The sequence below is a fragment of the Loxodonta africana genome, chromosome 23, assembly GCF_030014295.1.
Source record: "Loxodonta africana isolate mLoxAfr1 chromosome 23, mLoxAfr1.hap2, whole genome shotgun sequence".
Classification (NCBI taxonomy): Eukaryota; Metazoa; Chordata; class Mammalia; order Proboscidea; family Elephantidae; genus Loxodonta; species Loxodonta africana.
Window position 1 is genome coordinate 19,667,437 of NC_087364.1, and position 19,202 is coordinate 19,686,638.

Below are 19,202 nucleotides of genomic sequence, written 5' to 3' on the forward strand. Positions count from 1 at the left end.
AGTACTTTTAATCAGTTAGCTTCTACCAAAATTCCAACCAACCCTGTGTTCTTTTCTTCTAAAGACAGCTCTTCCTACCTTCAAAAATTGAGTCTACCAGTACACGATACTGGGGAAGCCAGCACAGCTTGTACAAGGCAAGGTCATGGAAGCTCCATAGACACATCCAAACTCCCTGAGGGAATGAATTGCTGGGCCAAAGGCTGTGGGGATTCTGGTCTTGGGGAACATCTAGCTCAATTGGCATAACATTGTTTTAAAGAAAACGTTCTACACTCTAGTGAGTAGTATCTGAGGTCTTAAAAGCCTGTGAGCAGCCATCTAATATACTCCACTGTCTCACCCCTTTGGGAGCAATGAAGAATGAAGAAAACTAAAGATAAAATGGGAAGATTAGTCCAAAGGACTAATGGACCACATCTACCACGGCCTCCACCAGACTGAGTCCAGCACAACTAGATGGTGCCTGGCTACCACCACTGACTGCCCTGGCAGGGATCACAATAGAGGGTCCCAGGCAGAGCTGGAGAAAAATGTAGGACAAAATTCTAACTCAAAAAGAAAGACCAGACTTGCTGGCCTGACAGAGACTGGAGAAAACCTGAGAGTATGCCCTTGGATTACCCTTTCAGCTCAGTAATGAAGTCACTCCTGAGGTTCACACTTTAGGCACAGATTTGACAGGCCCATAAAACAAATGAGACTAAGGGGGCGCACCAGCCCAGGGGCAGAGACTAGGAGGCAGGAAGGGACAGGAAAGCTGGTAATAGGGAACCCAAGGTTGAGAAGGGAGAGTGTCGACATGTTGTGGGGTTGTTAACCAATGTCATAGAACAATGTGTGTACTGACTGTTTAATGAGCAACTAGTTTGTTCTGTAAACCTTCATCTAAAGTATAATATTTATTTTTTTTGATTGCGTCTACACAAAGAATTGAGACAGCTACCTGAGTGGACAGTTTTCCTCAGCAGTAATATCATCGGCTGCCTGGGAGTTGGCTGTGCTGAGTGGACAGAAGAGAATATATAGGTAGGTCCCTACTCCCCAGGTGCAGTGATCATTGTTACCATTGCAATCCACACAAGCAACACACCAAACACATGCACCCAAACATATATAGTCCGCACAAGTATACCAAGACGTACAAAGACAGAGACTCACACTGAGACACACGCCATGCCTAATGTGACACACAGCCCTACTGGGAGGGAGAGGGAGAGAGAGGATGAGAATGAATGGGGGTGGGAATGTTAGGGGAGACAGATTCACAAACCTGAGGGACAGTGCATTACTCAGATTTCCTTCAGACTTAAATTGGTGAACTGAATTAGTTGAAGAAGGGGCAAGAGAGGAGACAGTGCTAGAGGAATGGGGCCAAAATCAATTTGCAAAATAAAAACAGCCCTTGCTGTTCTAACAGAGAAATCCGGGGAATCTGAAGGAGTCCCGTTTACTCTGGTAAATTCACCAATAATCAATGAGGGGGGAGGTGATGCAACTTTTTAAAACTGTGAGCGTCCAGAGCTAAGACAGTAAAGAGGTCTCAGGCAGTGCCCGGCACACAGTAAGAGCCCAATAAATGCTGCTGAATGCGTTTAAGGCAATGCACAGTGGCCAGTCCCAGAGGGAAGGGCACAAGTGAATTACAGACATTAAGCCTATTAAAGGCAATAGACACGGGCTGAAACAACCAACTCTCAAACATTGTTATTGTGTGGTATACATTTAGCCTTCAAGGTGAGAACTCCGAGAAAATGTGTTACCAAACCTACAGGAAGAAATACATCCTGGAAGGAAAGAAGGAGGTTTTTGTATGTTTCCCTGTGAATGATTTTTGGCATGATACTAAAACAGCCTTATGTGTCCCCAGTGCAGGTCCGGAAAGGAAGGGACTTCAGGGATACTCACTAGGAGTCCCAGAGCTGGGTCCCCACCCACTAACAGAGGTGCTCCTCCCAGGTCCTGCACCCCAGCTCCCACTCTCTCAGTGGCTTCTGCCTAAGAGTGTGCCTGGTGAGGAAGCAGTGCTGGATTTTCCTAATCACCAGACGGACAAATAAGTAAAACCCAAACCAGTTGCTGTGCACTAGATTCCGACTGATGGTGACCCCATGTGTCAGAGTAGAACACATGGGGTTTTCAGGGCTGCACCTTTTGGAAGCAGAAGGCCATGCTTTCTTCAAGGTGCTTCTGGGTGGACTTGCACCTCTAACTTTCTGGTTAGTGGCTGCCAGCTTAGCTATAGGAGCTACCCAGGGACTCTGAGGTGGTGGGTCGGTGGGTGGGTGGAGGGAAAGAAAGAAAAGAGAGAGAGAGGGAGGGAGGGAGGAGGAGGGAGGGAGAGGAGGGAAGAAGGGAGGGAAGGAAGAAAGGAAGGAGGGAAGAAGGGAGGAAAGGAAGAAAGAAAGGAGGGAAGGAAGGAAGGAAGAGAGAAGGAAGGAAGGAGGGAAGGAAGTAAGGAAGGAGGGAGGGAAGGAAGGGGGAGGGAGGAAGGGAGGGAGGGAAGGAAGAAGGAAAGAAGGAAGGGGGAAGTAAGGAAGGAGGGAAGGAGGGAAGGAAGGAAGGAAGGAGGGAAGGAAGGAAGGAAGGAAGGAAGGGGAAGGGAGGAAGGGAGGGAGGGAAGGAAGAAGGAAAGAAGGAAGGAAGGGGGAAGGAGGGCAGAAGGAGGGAAGGAAGGAGGGAAGTAAGAAGCAGCTCTGGGGGTCGCAGAGGGTGGGGAGCACAAGGAGAGCTGGGGTCAGTCGGAGAGCTGGGGTCAGTCGGAGAGCTGGGGTCAGTCTTGGCACGTGCATCAGCGTCCGGCTCCACGAACTGCACAGACTTACCTCACTTCAGGCTCAAAGATTCCGGGAGGAGTGGCGGGGTTTGTGGCTCCAGCTCCAAGGATCTCGGGGGAATGGAGGAGGGCTTGAAGGCGCAGGCGAGCAGAGCCGCGCCGCCCAAGCCGAGCCTGAGCGCCCTGGAGCACACCGTTGGCGCGGCCACTTGGAACCTGCTCTCCTACCACGCAAAGGCCACGGGCTCTGAGAGCCTTTGCAGGCTGCTGGGCTCTGGTTGTCGTGTGAGAGTGGAGGGACTACATTTGCAGAAAGAGGCTCTTCCCGAGGTCCTGGCTGCCTGGGCTTCCCCCTCCAGGTAGCTCTTCTCACAGCCTTCTCGCCCGGGAGGCAGGCGCTCGTGGGCTCGGTCTTGGAGCTCCCAGGATTCGCGCGCATGGACCAGGTGGCTAGGATGGCCATCCAGGGTCCGAAGTTCACACGTTGAATCCCTGGCAGGTCTCCATATAAGGGTCTGACCCAGTTGGCGCGACCAGAGGGATCCTCCGTCCCTCCCGCCCTTCATCCGCCACGCGGGGAGCTCATTCCTCTTACTCGCTTCTAAGCGGGTCTGGCTAGCCGGTTTCACTCTCGCCCGACTCCCTGAGCTTCTCTGGAAGGCCAGCCTCTGCTGGCAACAAGGACGCCATCACCTCCATCATCCCCACCACGCGTCGTGGCCACTCCGTGCCAGGCCCAGTCCCAAAGTCTCCAAAGATTTTTTTAGCTCATTGAATCCTCATTATGATCCCTTTTTACGGATGCAGCAACGGAGGGTTCAGTGCTTTGCCCAAGGCCACGCATGGGCAGGGAGGGCCGGAATTCAAGTTTAGGAAGGCGAGGCTCTAAGGCCTGCGCTGTCTGCTGGACGCACACTCTCTGGGTTTCCCAGTTCTCCGCTGGGACCGGATCGCTGGCGGATTCGCGCTTTCGGCAATGCCCGCCACCCTGGCCAGGTGGAGGTCACATCCCAGGCCGAGTCTGCCCTAGTGCTCTCTACTGCAGGAAGCCGGGACCCGGGCGGCCCGCGCCTCTTCCCCGTCCGTCGCCAGCCCTTGAACCCGCATGGTGAACTCACAGCTCCAGGCCAGAGCGCGCGACATTGCAAACAGGATCCTCGGAGAGGGCGGCGGATACAGCGTGTGGTCCTGGAAACCTCAGATGCTTCAGAGGACCCAGGGCACCCAGAGCCGCTGGACAAGTCTCCGCCCCTCCACCTACTGGGCAGTGAACCCCAGCAAGTCTTCTTCCCCGCCCCTCGGCACCAACTTTCCTCCCCCCTGCCCCGTAAGATGGGGACATTCATACCTACCTGGTCAAGGTTGCCGGTCACAGGAGTTTATATATGAGGAAAGGCCTTGCAAAACTAGGAAGCACTCGGGAAAGATCAGTAGTTGTATGAACAAGAATGAGATGAACAGTGACAGCGCGAGACCCAGGGACGCTCGGATGCAGCAAGTTCCCGGCTGCTTCGGAAAATAATAAAACAAAACAAAACAAAAAAACCCCATGGCCGTCGAGTCGATTCCAACTCATAGTGACCCTGTAGGACAGAGTAGAACTGCCCCATAGAGTTTCCAAAGCTGTGATCTTTATGGAAGCTTCTTCCTCCCCGCGGCACTCCCATTGGCACACGCGCCTGGAAGCCCGGATTCTCCCCTAGCGTCTAGGGTGAGTACAAACCTCAGATCTTTGGTTAGCAGCCGAGCTCTTAACCACTGCGCCACCAGGGCTCATAATAATATGATAGTCACCAAAAACAATAGCTAATATTTGTGGAGGTATGATTATTTTCTAGAGACTGAGCTCAGCACTGTACAGGCAAGCACTGTACGGGCATTCTTTGGTTTACATTTCCCAGCAACTCTCTGGGGATAGTATTTATCTCCACTTTACAGACCAGGAAACTGAGGCACGGAGGTTGAATAATTTTATCAGGGTCATGAAGCAGTATTTGAGGGACTCGGGGTTCGAACCCAGATTTGCCAGACTCCGGAGCCCTGGCCAGTGTGGAGAGGCTGCCAAGGCAGGGAGCCGCCTCACCCGTGAGCAGTCTCTCTGATGAGACAACGCTCTTTTCTGATCCACGGGATCTTCTTTCCTTCCGAAGGACCTTATGACTCGATTTCCCTGGCCAAAGAAATGCCTTGTGTGTCTCTTTGCAAAAGAAACTACAAGCAGACCTCTGGGAGCTAGTCAATGGCCCGGGGCGATGGGGGCTCTCCCGAGGCGCCTTCAGGTGCACAATCCGGCTGGGGCTCCCGGCCAGGAGGCGCCGGGAAAAAGCCAGGGTGGCCCCCGGCGTCGGCGTCGGAAGCCCCAAAAGCCCAGACCTCTTTGCCCCTAACCCAGAACACTCTTGGCTCTGGGGTTGAAAGGGTGGAAACTCATCCAAAGGAACACTTCCTTCAGAAAAGGCCCCCTCACCTGGGACTGCCACTATAGGAAGAAAGTGGAGGCTCTCTGCCCTGCGCCCCTTCAGCTCTAGCCTGTGGGCACTCCGAACTCCTGACGTCTCCCGGCTATAGAGCCCAAGAAACTCATCTGGAGATGCGACCCACCCACCATACGCTGCCCAACCCAAAATCCAAGTGCGGTGTTTCTTAATTACGTTTCCCTTGGTTAGCACCGAAGTATAAAACCTGATTTAATTTTTAAAAAGGAAATGGAGTCCTCGCACCGCTGAAAACGTTACGAACAAAATGAGTGGGATCGATTAATCCCTTTCGATGTCATTCGTTTTTATTAAGAGTTTTCCACAAACATCTGAACACAAGGCCTAGACTCTGGAACGAGGAACCGACCTGGAAACCCCAGACCTGTTCATAAAGAGTTGCTAGATAGAACCTTAAATAAAATCACCAGTTTTCCAAACTCTCAACCACAGACGCTTTCGTAATTTCTGAAGACGCCGCGCAATCGTCCTGGATGTGTAAATACCGGTAGCCAAGCGCGCCGTATCACTACGCTCTCCCCGCTAGCCCGAGACCAGGAACTAAAGCCACTTCTGGAATACCGAGCTCCATGTATCTTCGGTTTCAGGGTTTCGCTTTTCTCCCCCAGGTCCCTCTCTGCTTGGCCTCTCCAGCCTCTTAGGACCAACAGAGGCCCGCCGGGGCTCAGCCAGCTCTGCAAGGCTTCAGCTTAACAGGGAAGGGGTGTGGGGTGAAGGAGGTGCGTTAGTGAAGTGTGTGGCTATGGTAAAAGGATTTTTGAAAGAAGGACGAGGAGGAAAGAAAAAGAAGAGGAGGAGAAATAGAAATTATTATGACACGGGCATAGATTTCACTGGATCTTTGAAACCACAGCCGTCTCTTTACAATCAGTTTTAAAAGCAAAGTGGAATGCTGGGTAAGAATGGCTGTTCCTGGACAGATTAAAGCACTCGGTCCAGCTCTCCTCTGTTGTCTGTGTGGTGGTCTGTGGGGATGGGAGCGTTCAAATTTGTACAGTTTCGGTTGTGGTTTGGAGAACCGGCTTCTCTAAATAGTTTCCAGTGGTGGTTCCCACTGGAACCACCAGCTGAGTGCTGGAGGCAGGGAAGGACGTGCGCAACAGCAGCAAACGTCGCCGTTCCAACAATATCAGCAGAAAGGCCCCCGGGTCTTTCCGAAAACACTTCTTTTTCCCACAGGTCAGCCAGCGTCTCTCCGCGGAGCTCCCTTTGGTGCACGCGCCTGGCAGCGCGGGTTCTCCCCTCCGGTCTGGAGTAGGTTCTGCAGCTTACGCCCCATGGAGCGGCCAGGGCGGGTCGCCCACATTGGGGTCCTAAGCCCCCCCTTCGTCCGCGAGTGGTCAAGGCCACCCGGCAGGGGTTCCTGTCGCCTCTCATCGGGGCTCCTGCGGCCTCCGGGGCGCGACGTTCGAGGGCTGCGGTGACGCGCTCAGGCCGGGAGGCAGACGGCCCTCTCGGGAGGCGGCAGGGGCAGTGGGAGGCACGGCGCCCCCGGGGGGCGGCTGCGGCGGCAGCGCCAGCAGCTCCTCGCCCGAGGTCACCGCACAGTCCTGCTCCGGCTCTGCGCCCCCGCTGCCCCCGGTCGCCGCCCCGCTGCCACGTTTCTTGTCCTCCTCCTTTTTCCACTTCATGCGGCGGTTTTGGAACCAGATCTTGATGTGTCTCTCGGTCAAGTTCAGCATGACAGCCAGCTCCACCCGGCGCGGTCGCGAGATGTACTTGTTGAATAGAAACTCCTTCTCCAGCTCCAGCAGCTGCGCGCGCGTGTAAGCCGTGCGTGTCCGCTTGTTCTCCTCCGGCTCCGTCGCGTAGGCGCCGCCTGCGGGTGACACAGCGCGTGAGAGTGGCCCTCGGGCCCCGGCCCCTCCTGCCCAATCCCGCCCTATGCAGCACAACCCCTCAGCTCCGAGCCCAAGGAGCCCAGGCCACCCGACCTCCAGGCCTCACAGCTTGGGCGTGCGCAGCCTGGCCGCGGCCTCAGAGAGGTTTACCCGGAGGCTGCATGCCCGCAGCTCTTGCCCGGGAGAAGGTACTTCTGCGTGGAGGCCAAAGCTGCTCTGGCCATTTCCGTGAGCGGGCGACTGGCTTTTGAATGAGTCCACTTAGCCGATTCTTGGGCTGACTGAAACGCGCACAATAGATCTCTGTAAAACCACTTCATTCCATAAAGATAACTGTTGTTAATAGGGGTTAAAAAACAACAACAGCTTTTCTGAATGCGGATCATTACCTGGTTCATACATAACTGACACAAAAAATTTCAAGACAGAAAACCAAACTCGGCCACGTACGGCGCTAATTTTTCTCCCCATTGTTTAACCATTCCTTAAAAAATGCTGGTGTCAACTCTAAGTTGATTTCACGACCCGCAAATGGGTGCAATTCGCACGAATACAGGTTATACCGTTATTGTTATATCTGATCGTATATTATCTCTCTACATAGTTATCAAGGAGCCCTGGTGGCGCAGTGGCTAAGCGCTCAGCTGTTAACCAAAAGGTCGGCAATTGGAACCCACCAGCTGTTCTGTGGGAGAAAGATGTGGCAGTCGGCTTCCTTAAAGGTTTACAGCCTGGGAAACCCTGTGGGGACTGTTCTACTTTGTCCTATAGGGTCGCTATGATTGGAATCGATTTGATGGCAATGGTTTTTTTTTTTTTTTGGATATAGTTAATACTGTTAGAATTAGCCCCTTTCCGAAAACTAGTAAAGTATATTTTCTATAACTGTCTTTGAACCTCCGCCGGGCCCCTCCCTGCGGGCGGGGAGAAGGGGATACAGCTTTGGGCCCGGGGAAAGTTCTTGTTTCGCGGGACCAGGCCGCCATGTTCGGGTTTAAACCGCCGGCAGAGACCAGGGAAGCGCGGGGGCCAAATCCGCTGCGGAGCGGGGAGCCCGAGGGCTGGTGCAGAAACACGCCGCCGAGGGCGCAGGGGTCCCGCGCCTGGGAGAAGCCACTGCGCGGCCTGGCCCGGAGACCAGCGCCCCACACTCGGGTATCTGCGCTTCCCAAGATTCCGACCTTTTCGGTTCTGTGCTCTCTGGCTGGGGTCGCAGGCGCAGCAAGTTCCGCCCAACCTCCAGGAAGAGGCTGAAGCCGCTTGTCCCAGGGCGAGGCTGGGGCACAGTTTTCTGCGGCTGCTGCCAAAGCCGGGAGAAGCGCCCAGAATGTGTTTGTGGCGGTGTGTGTGTGTGTGGGGGTGGGTGGGCGGGAGAGATGGAGCTCTCTGGGGTTTCCCAGGCCGAGGGGAGGGCCGGGACTGAGTCAGCCGAGAAGTTCTGCGCCTGCCCGAGGGGGCGTCTCGGAGTTTTACACTTCAGGCCTTCCCCGGCCTTGAAAGAGAAGTGAGGGTGCTTTACAAGGACAATTAAAAAGGCCCTCCACAATTCTTAAATGTCACCCACAACCCCTCGGCCTCTCGCCCTTGGCTGAGGGTCTTGCGGAGGCTTTGCTGGAGGTTGCTCCGGGCCCACTACGCTGGGACACCTGAGCCAGGATGGTGGCGGTGCGCTGGGAGGAGAGGCGTCAGGGGGTTGAGCCTGGGCCTTCTCTGGGGCTCCGGCGGAGGCAGCTTAGGTGCCCGCTGCCGGCGGGTTGAGGCGGGAGGCAGCTGGCAGAGGACGAGGTTTCCGGAAGTCCCTAAGGCAGTCATGTTCCTGCTGTGAATAATGAGTTCTTTTCAGGAGGCCCTTTAGTAACTTGCTTTTCCCAGGGCCTGAAACCCCACTGGGCACAGGCTGGCAGTCTGACTCTTTGGAAGGTTCCCGGGAGAACAGCGGGGGGCCTCAGGGGCCGCCGCGAACTTGTCCCAGGACAGGGAGGCATGATTTCAGAGGGTCACAACCAAGACCTCTCCATCTGACTCCCAAGTCCAGGGGCTACACTTCCTGGGTCTTCCCACCCTCCGGCCCGGGGAAGGCTGCTGTTTTCCTCCAGGTTTTACTTCCTGGCTCCTCGGTCTGCCAGATCCCAAGCTCCACCGGAGAAGGGGGACACCCTTTTAGGGGTGGCAGGGAAGCTATACCCTCAGAAGGCCTCTTGCAGGCCTTCCTTCCTCGCCTTCTTCAGAAGGAATCCCGGGGCCTGCAGGGAGCCGGGAGGCAGGGAACGCTGGCCCGGAGCGGTAGAGAGGGAGCCCCGGGGGTGGGGGACGGGTGGTGGGGGGGAGGGAGGCCCAGGAGAAGCCACCCGGCCGCGCGCCAGGGGCGGGAGGGCGCAAGGGCAGCCGGGTGCGGACGCTGCCCCAGGCATCTGAGGCCCGCCGCCGCCTAGCACTCAGCCATAGGAGGAAGCGCCAGAGGAGGACGAGGCCTGGGCCCTGGGCAAGCCGGACCCCGTGCCAGCCCTGCAGCCAGGGCGCAGAGGCCTCGGGGGCGCCCTCTCGAGCCTCCTTCTCCTGCCCCTGACCGTCAGTTGGAAGGAAACGCAAACTTCACTATTTGCAGTGCAGGTGTGACCAGAAGTGGCAGAGGCGCGGAAGCGATAACATTGTGTGGCAGCGGCGGCGGCTGCACAGGCCGCTCTGGGACTCACCGCCGGCTTGAGCAGGGAAGGCCAGGGCCGCGCTGGTGCCTGGGCCTTCGGCATGGGGAGAGGCCTGGGACCGCCGGCGCCCAGGCCGCGCGCACCCGGGCTGCACCTCTGAGCCGGGGCCAGTGAAGGGAGGCCTGTGGCCGCTTTGGTTAGCCAAAGGGATCAGAAACGCCAACGCCTCGCCGGCTACACAGGTGAGCGCAGGCCTTCGGCCTTTCCCTGACCCCGACCCCAAGCCAGGCACCGGGAGCCTCTACTGGCCTGAGTGCAGGCTTCCTGCCTGGCCTGCCCACATCTTACCAGGCGGCCCCGAAAACGCCTGCTCGTCCACCAGGAGCAGCGGCGCTCAGGCCGCTCCATCGACGCCCACGTGGGGAGCCTTGGGCTGGGGGATCCCTGCTCGCCGAAGATCCCCTGGTCCAAGCGCTGAGCGGGCCGGGCCTCGCCTCTCTAGGCCGGCGCCAGGGTCGTGTGGGCTCTGCGGTGGAGATGGGCTTAGTGTTCAAGCCAGAAACCAGCCGGGCTCAGAAACGCCTGCGGGGCAGGCTGGCCTTTTCGGAGTCCTGGTGTGGTTTAGTTCGACCCCAGGGCATCCCGGTGGAAGAGACGGGGAAGAAGAGTGGCCCCCGCGAGCGCTTGGAGGTCTGTGCAGCCGGGCCCCGAGTGGAGCGGAGAACCGGCAGGAGGTGGCCTTACCTGCCCACTGGCCTTTCCACGAGTGTGCCTTGGTGGACTTCATCCACGGGAAAGGCAGCTGGCCGCGCCCCGGCTCCTCCAGGACGCCCGGCTCCGCGCAGTCAGCGAAGTGCCCGGCAGGCGGCTGGGCGAGCGCTAGAGGCGCGGGGAGGTGGTGGTGGAGGAGCGCCGCGGCCGGGGAGTCGGCGAGCGGGGGCACCTCGTACGGGGAGATGTCTGGAGGGCTGCCCTGCTCCAGCGCGCCCAGGGCGCTGGTGAATGGCGGCGGCTGGGGCTGGCGGCCCATGTACAGGCACGCGGGCGGGCTAGCGCGGAACTCTGGCGCCGGCCCGCGCTGGAACGCGCACTGGTCCTTGTAGAGCTGCGGAGCCGCGTAGTACTGCTCCTCGCCGTTCATGGCTGTGGCCCAGGGCTGGGACCAGGGAGCTGGAGCCAGGGACTCAGCGCTGTGCGGCGCTCCCGCTCCCGGCGCCACCCTGCTCGCTTTGACAGCTCCGCACGGCTCTCCACGGTAACCCGCGGTCCGGCCCCCGCGCCATAGGCTCCCCGGTGCCCCACGTGGCGCAGCCTGGGGCCATCATTGGCCTGCCGACCGCTTTAAGAAGCGACGCCCAGGGACCTGCGAGCACCTGCATTTATTTCCATTTCCCCCCTCAGATGAGTTTGCTGCACTAGCCTGTGTGCGCAGCTGGTAGGGCTCTCCCAAGTGGGGCGCTCGAGAAAATGTGAAGGCTTAAAAAAAAAATCATTTATAGAAAAAGACTTTCAACATGCTTTAAGCTTTTCTATTTTCTTGGTATGTTTGGTAATGATGTTGTTGTTATGTGCCATGGAGTCAATTTCAACTCATAGCAACCCCATGTGACTGAGTAGAACTGCCCCAAGGGGTTTCCTAGGATGTAATCTTTACAGGAGCAGATCGCCAGGTCTTTCTCCCGTGGAGCCTCTGAGTGGGTTCAAACCACCAATCTTTCTGGTAAACAGCGGAGCGCTTAACCTTGGAGCCACTAGGGCTCCTTGATAATATTAACTCATTGATAATATTTACAAATATACATACGTTCAGGTTGTACGCTTAAACTTTTTTTTTTAACTGTTGGGGAACACAAAAAAAAAAACGTTTGCGGACCACTTCTCTGTAGACTGGAAGCAGTTGGCTCTATTTTATTTATTGAGACTTGTTAAGCACCACCAATGATATCAATGAACTAACATAAAAATCTGGCATTCGTTGTATGTTATCTGTGGCTGTGCTTCGTTTGGAAAATTCTGGAATGTAAACTGTAGCTTCAGAAGCATTCAGAATGATATCTTTCTTATTTTTATTATATGCGTTGTTAATTTTGCCTTAAACAAATTTGGGCCCATTTAGTCAACTCAGAATGCGTTTTCCTGAAGTGTAGGGAGGGAAGAAGTAGCCGGGTCCATTTTGTGCCCGGGAGACGGGGGGGGGGGGGGGAGGGAGGCGGGGTGCGGTTGGGTCCGGGGTGGAGGGGACCCGTTCTTGGACGTCCTCTCCATGGATCCCGGGTTAGGCCAGGAATCTGCAGGAAAACGTCCAGCCCTGCGTGGGATTGAAGTAAGGCAGGCCCGAGAAAGAGGATGTGTATAAAGACATCAAACGTTGCACTTTCATGACAGCGTCGGTGGTGGGCTTCAACCCTTTCGGTAACTTCTGGGCGCTCCGATGTCACTTTCTGGACTAGCTTGCACAGATCGGCTGCCTCTGAATGGTGGTGGCGCCCAACCCCGGGCCTGGGCATGACCTACGCCGCCCTACCGGCTAGCCCTAGGCGGTCCGGTCGGCCTCAGACCCGGCCCAGCCGAAATGATGACATTTCCCGAACTGGTCTGAAGAGTTTTAGAAAAACTGGACATCTTTGCGCAAGAGGGAGTGTGAACTCCCAGGAGCCAAGCAAGAGAAAATCACCGCATGTCCTCTGTAGCAATTTGACTTTCCTAATTACACACCAACATCCAGGCCTCCATGCGGTCTATTTTAATACATTTTCTCCCAGTAGAAATAGTAGAGGAGCCATGGTGGTGCAGTGGTTAAAGCAATCGACTGCTAACCGAAAGGTCAGCAGTTCAAACCATCAGTGGCTCTGCGGGAGAAAGATGTGGCAATCTGCTCCCATAGAGATTTACAGTCTTGGAAACCCCGTGGGGTCGCTATGAGTCAGAATCGACTGGCCGGTAGTGGATTTTCTTTCTTTTTCAGTAGAAATCTTAGTGTTGTAAATGGGTGAGAATTGAGAGCGCTATTCAGAAAAAAAAGAAAAGCTAGTTGGGAGTTTGGTCTGCCGATTCTTTCTCTTGGCAGGGTGCCGCGGCCCTGCCGGTGGTCCACTTTCAGAGGCGCAAGGCGCACCGCGTGTCGGGGGAGTCTGGTAAGGCGAGCGCGCGGTCCCCTGGCTTGGTGGAGCTCCGACTCTGTCGGGAGGGCAGGCTGAGGGAAGCTCGGGTGGGTGGGGAGAATTTCGGCCTTTTCTTCAGGGAAAAGGGCCATCTGCCTTCCTGGGCCTGGGGAGTGAAAGGCGGTGGAACCGGAGCACCTAATCTCTGCGCCTCTGCGTCAATGAGCCCATTGTTGGCTGCGGCCGCGGAGGACCAGCCGCTATCACCCAGCCGCGAGTGACCACATCGATCGGGAGGGAGGGTTGCCCGGCCGCGGCGTGTTGACCCTACGAGATAATCCGCCCGGTCGCTGCGGGTTGACTTGGCGACGTGGTTATGAGCGGGGACGCCCCCTCCTTCTCCTGCCCCCCTTCTGGTAACTCTGGACTCGGTAGGTACCCCCGCCCCCCCTCCCCTGTTCCGGGCCTCTCCTGTCACCCCGACCCGGAGGGTTTATTTTGCACTTCTGGTCTAATTGCACATTTTTATAAATTGGTCTCCATTTCGATGCTTCATTTGCTCCCATTTAATATTTTTGCTCGGCCCTGCAGAAAGAACAGAGGCACTCAGCAGAAAGCAAATTCGCCCACTCTGCTCTCTGGCAAAAAAAAAAAAAAGACGGGGGGGGGGAGGGGCGAGCAAACACGAGCGGGTGGGGGCATGGGGGAGCTGAAGGCATTCAAGGGGGGCACGTTTTACTTTCCCAGTTAGTACTTTCTGCTACCTGCTACCTAAAGAAGAAAAGAACCAATAAATGGTCAAGCAGCCATCTGTTATTATTGTTACTAGGCTGGACAAGGCTATTAGGATTTTTGGATTGCTAATTATCACATATTACAATATATCACATATCACAATATACCATGGGCTACCAGGAGAACTAACAAATCTGTCTTAGAAGATGTACAGCCAGAATGCTCCTTAGAAGAGAGGATGGGGATACTTATTTCGTGTACTTTTGATATGTCTCTGGAGAAGGGCGTCATGTTTGGTAAAGGAAAGGGCCATCAAAAAAGAGGAAGATCCTTGTCTTGGTTATTTAGTGCTGCTATAACAGCATTGGAAACCCTGGTGGGTAGTGGTTAAGTGCTATGGCTGCTAACCAAAAGGTTGGCAGTTCGAATCCACCAGGTGCTCCTTGGAAACTCTATGGGTTAGTTCTACCCTGTCCTATAGGGTCGCTATGAGTCCGAATCGACTGGATGGCAGTGGGTTTGGTTTTGGTTTGGTCTTATAACAGAATCACCACAAGTGGGTGGCTTTAATAAACAGAAATTTATTTTCTCACAGTTTAGGAGGCTAGATGTCCAAATTCAGGGTGCTGCCCCTAGGGGAAGGTTTTCTCTCTCTGCTCCGGGAAGGTCCTTGTCTCTTTTCAGCCTCTGCTGCTGGGCAGCCGTCACGTGGCTTGGCATCTTCTTTCACCAGTGCTGTTTGCTCCCTTGCTTGTTTAATCTCTTTTATATTGCAGAAGAGATTGACCCAAGATACAACCTACACCAATCCCGTCTCATTAACATAACAAAGACATCCACTCCCAAATGGGATTATAACCACAGGCAAATAGGTTAGGATTTACAACACTTATTTTGGGAGAACATAATTCAACCCATAACAGCCCTCAAGGAGATGGATTGTTACAGTGGCTGCAACAATGGGCTCAAACATAGCAACCATTGTGAGGATGGCCCAGGACCTGGCGGTGTTTCCTTCTGTTGTACACAGGGTCGCTATGAGTCAGAACACACTGGAAGGCCTACATCCATATAAGAAGTATCCCTCAGATACTCTCCACTGAGTAAGGTCATGATCTGTATTTCTTCCGTGGATACAGCTCACGGTATCAGAAAATGGCCAAGTCCATTAAAGGCAAAATGTGTTTCCGCTCTGAATTCCCGCTGACGCCTGTGAGAGAGCCCCCTCCACGCCCCCTTGCCTTAAACAGGCAGGAGAGTGATACAGAGCCATTAGGCGAGCGCCTTCCCGAGCCATTTAACAGCAGCTCTTATGGATAAATAAACAAAAAGGGCTGTAAACCAATTATAGTGTGGACAGTGAAAAAGTCGTTTATTAGCAGGACGTACTGATAGACCTTGCTGACACTTGAGGTCCTCACCTGCCCCTTTTTCTCTCTTTCTTCAAGAGAAGCGCTTTGCTCCTGGAGAACACGGGGTACCTTGCTCTTGGTAAGTGGAGAAGTCTTCCTCGGTGCTCTCATGGAACGCCAAGGGCTGAGTTTGACGTGGGGATAAGAATTCTTAGGCCACTATTACAAAGGAAAAAACAGACGAACCTGACTTAACTCCAAGGGTGTGTTCATAACACATCCGTGTGGAATTAAATCTATTGGAGCAGATTCATTGTGATAATTAATTTGCTGTTGAAAAGAAAAAGTAAAATTATATCCTAAGTTGAAAAACTCCATAAAGCAAACAATGTGAATGCGCTTAATGAAGATACATACGCCTGCCATAATTTATTTTGCATGTTTGTATATTTGCATTTCTTTCTGTGGCTCTGCCTATGCAGACAAGTTGTTATCCCACCAGGACCAACCATCGTTCCCTCTGCCTTTGTGATTTCCGGCAGAATCTGGCACCCGGCTCCGAAGGGCTAAGAGAAACCCAACTCCTTCAGGAAAAAGGGCCATTGATTCCTAGGGCAAGACAATGTAGCAAAAATAAGTGGAGAGTTGCAATTATTCTCCAGATAATTCAGGCTTTTCCCCCACCTCTTATCTGTACACAAATGCATGCCTTCCCTGTACAGGTAAACGCAGCTTAAAAATCTGACTTCATTGGACAGTTGTCTGGTTTTCTACCTCACTGACTCTCAGAAATGTGAGCAAAGAGCACAAGGGGGCTGAGCGGGGAGAGGGGCAAGGGGAGGGTGACTGGGACCCTTCCTGCCCCAGCACTGTCACTTGCCTCCACCCCCACAAGTTGTGGCTTCCTTCTGGAGTGGGATTCCCAGACACCAGCTCTTGCCACTTTTTCTATTTAACCCTCCAAAGCTCTCAGTTGGCTTTGCAGCTGAATGCAAAAGTGTGTAGGGAAGTTTAGCCTCCAAAAGGCCTAAGGCCTGTTTCCCCCATCCCCTGCATCCCTGTAGCCCATCCCTGCAGGTCTGCCCCCATCTCTCTGGGCCACTCTCACCTCGCTTCCCAGATGTGTGGTCTTCAGACACCCCAGCCTTTGCCATTTCCCTTCTGATCTTAGTCCTGGATAGCCAGCTCCTCGCTTCTATTGAAATGCCCTTTCTTTGCTCTCCACCCCCTCCCATCACCATTTCCTGTGACTAATTCTTTGTTCTCCTGGGAACCTTTTCTTACCTACAGGTTCCCGCTGGAGCCGGAGAAGGCTGGGCCCTCACCACCTGGTCACCACAGTCCATTTCTGAACCATCCTGTACTTCACATGGTTTAGTGGTTTGAAAGGAGCTCTGGTGACATAACGGTTAAGAGCTTGGCCGTTAACTGAAAGGTTGGTGGTTCGAACTCACCCACTGTCTCCTCATAAGAAAAATCTGGCAATCTGCTTCCTTGAAGATTAACCAAAAACAAACAAACGAACGAACAAACAAAGAAACCCAAACAAAAAACCAAACCCATTGCCGTTGAGTTGATTCTGAAACATTAGAATTAGAACTGCCCCATAAGGTTTTCAGGGAGCGGCTGGTGGATTCAAACTACCACCCTTTTGGTTAGCAGCCAAATGCTTAAATCACGGTGCAACCGGAGCTCACTGAGAAGATTACAGCCTAGAAAACCCTGTGGGGCAGTTCTACTCTCTTACGTAGGGTTACTGTGAGTCGGACATGACAGCACTTAACAACAACATTAGTTTGAAGGAACAGTATTTTCAATAACATCTGTTGATCCAGCATAGGAAACCCTGGTGGCATAGTGGTTAAGTGCTCTGGCTGCTAACCAAACGGTCAGCAGTTCGAATCCGCCAGGCGCATCTTGGAAACTCTATGGGGCAGTTCTACTCTGTCCTATAGGGTCGCTATGAGTCGGAATCGACTCAACGGCACTGGGTTTCTGGGTCTGGGATCCAACATCTATATAGCCCTTACTCTGTGCCTGTCTTTGGGTGACAAAAACTCAGTCATAGAGTATGTTCTGGTTTTGGTGTGTGATGGAATGCTCTTAGGAGCTTCATAACCTGCCTTCCAGTCCTGGTCCTGCCCTGGCCAAACTGTGTGTCCCTTGGCAAGCTATAGGGCTTCTCGAAAGCTCACTTTCTTTACTTGTAAAGTGGAAACAATACTACTGCTCTATGAAGTATACCCATTGCCTATAGTAATACTAACAGCAGTAACAGGAAACATGACCAGACACTGTTTTAAGTATTTTACATAGGTTATATATGTTAACGAGGAGCCGTCGCGGCACAATGGTTAAAGTGCTTAGACAGTTCAAACCTACCTAGTGGTTTCACTGAAGAAAGTCCTAAAGATCTGCTTCCATAAAGATTAAGCCTAAAAAAACCTATGGGGCAGTTCTACTCTGTCCCATGGGGTCGCTGTGAGTGGGAATCAACTTGGCAGCACCCAACAACAACATATGTTTATATACCACAACGATCCCATGAAGTACATACTTTGACTTCCATTTTTCAGTGAAGGAAACTGAGGCACAGAGATCTTAAGTACTTGCTCAGGGTCACATAGCTAGTAAGTGGCAGGGCTTTAGGGGACGGTCTGACTTCAGGATTCGTGCTCTTGGTATGACATGACAGCACCTTGCTATGTAGTAGGCACTCAAGAAATCCTTTTTATTATTTTTGTGAGGCTTCAGTGAGAACAAGCGTCTAATGTGCTTAGCACTTTGTGGCTGCTCAGTGGCCGTCTCATCCTTTCTCCCTAGCATGGCTTTTTTATTTTAGCTGAAAATACACACAACCAAACGTACACCCATTCACTTCACGTTGTGTCACCATTCTCCTTATCTCTGGCCGTATGGTTTCACCACCATTAACCTGGGCTCTCTGCCCCTTAAAGTCTGCATTTTGGAGTTGTTGTGTTATTGTTTGCCATCGAGTCAGTTCTGACTCATACTGGCTTCACGTGACAGAGTAGAACGACCCCATAGGGTTTCCAAGGCTGTAATCTTTACAGAAGCAGACTACCACATCTTCCTCCCTCAGAGAGGCTGGTGGGTTCCAACTGCTGACCTTTCGGTTAGCAGCGAATTGCTTAGCCACTGCGCCACCAGGGCCCCTTAGAGCTAATGTTTTCCATTTAATCTCATAGAGATAACTCTTTTAAAGAGCACAATGCTCAAATGAACCTTCTTTACTAAATGAGTTAAATTGTTGTTTAGTTTAAAGATGACTTCATGGAACAGTTTTGGTTCAAGGCTTAAAAGTTGTTTCCAGGTAATAGATTTGTGGGTTCCCCTAGTCTCAACATATTCCGTAAGTCTAGTTTCTAGTAAAAATTTGAAGTTCTGTTCCATATTTTTTCCTTCTTTTGATCAAGATTCGTCTATTTTGTCCTTGATCAAAACATTCAGTCATGGTAGCCAGGCACCATCCAGTTCTTTTGGTCTCATGGCAAAGGAGGTAGTAGTTCATGAAGGCAGCTAGTCCCGCAGTTAATTTCCTTCTTCTATTCCTGGGTCTTCTTATTTCTCTGTTACTCCAGGCAAATAGAGACCAATTGTATCTTAGGTGGCTGCTTGCAAGCTTTTAAGACCCAAGGGACTACTCCCTGAATTAGGAGGAAGAACAGAAACTCTAGAAACAATATCAGGCCAATGGATTGGAGAGGTCCATGAAACCATGCCTCTAGGCTTTTAAACAAACAACATCCGTGAGGTGTTTATTTGTGCTTATGTAGTCTCAACAGCAAGGAGATAAAGACTACAGTGTTGGAAACCCTGTGGGGGCAGTTCTCTTGTGTTCTATAGGGTCGCTATGAGTTGGAATCTACTGGACCGCACACAACAACAGCCTCAACAGCTGCAGCCTTTTATTTTATTTTTTTAGCTGCCATTTTTCCTAGCATTGATTTTAATGCACCTACAAGCATTTGCCTATTGGCCCCCAAGAAGGTTGCATAGTTGTTACTATAGGCCCCATTTCTACAGGCGTTCTTGGACATGTGGTCCTGGAAGCCTGGGAGGAAGCATTGGGTGGGTCCATCACTCTGTGAGGAGGTGGAAGAGAGGGAGAGCTGGCTGACATGCACTCCAGCCAGCCCTCAACACATCACAGAGAGAGAGAGAAACAGGTATAAAAGAGCTTGAAAGAAAAACTTGAACGGGGTGAATGAACTATAGCTCAAAATGCCTTGGCTA

The 19,202-nt window shown here is 53.0% G+C and overlaps 1 protein-coding gene across 1 annotated transcript; it reads right to left on the bottom strand.

The window, feature by feature from the left end:
- Positions 1-6,644: 6,644 nt before the first annotated feature.
- Positions 6,645-10,898, bottom strand: PDX1 (pancreatic and duodenal homeobox 1). The gene is made up of 2 exons (XM_064275670.1): positions 10,502-10,898; positions 6,645-7,090 (listed from the first exon to the last, which is right to left on the bottom strand). Exons 1-2 carry the CDS (start codon positions 10,896-10,898, stop codon positions 6,645-6,647), a joined length of 843 nt encoding a protein of 280 aa, XP_064131740.1.
- Between the last annotated feature and the right edge of the window lie 8,304 nt (positions 10,899-19,202).

Excerpts from the sequence above, each read along its gene's own strand:
- PDX1 (XM_064275670.1), bottom strand. The coding sequence starts at position 10,898 with ATGAACGGCGAGGAGCAGTACTACGCGGCTCCGCAGCTCTACAAGGAC. Across the intron at positions 7,091-10,501 it reads GTGGAAAGGCCAGTGGGCAG|GCGGCGCCTACGCGACGGAG; the intron begins GTAAGGCCACCT and ends TGTCACCCGCAG.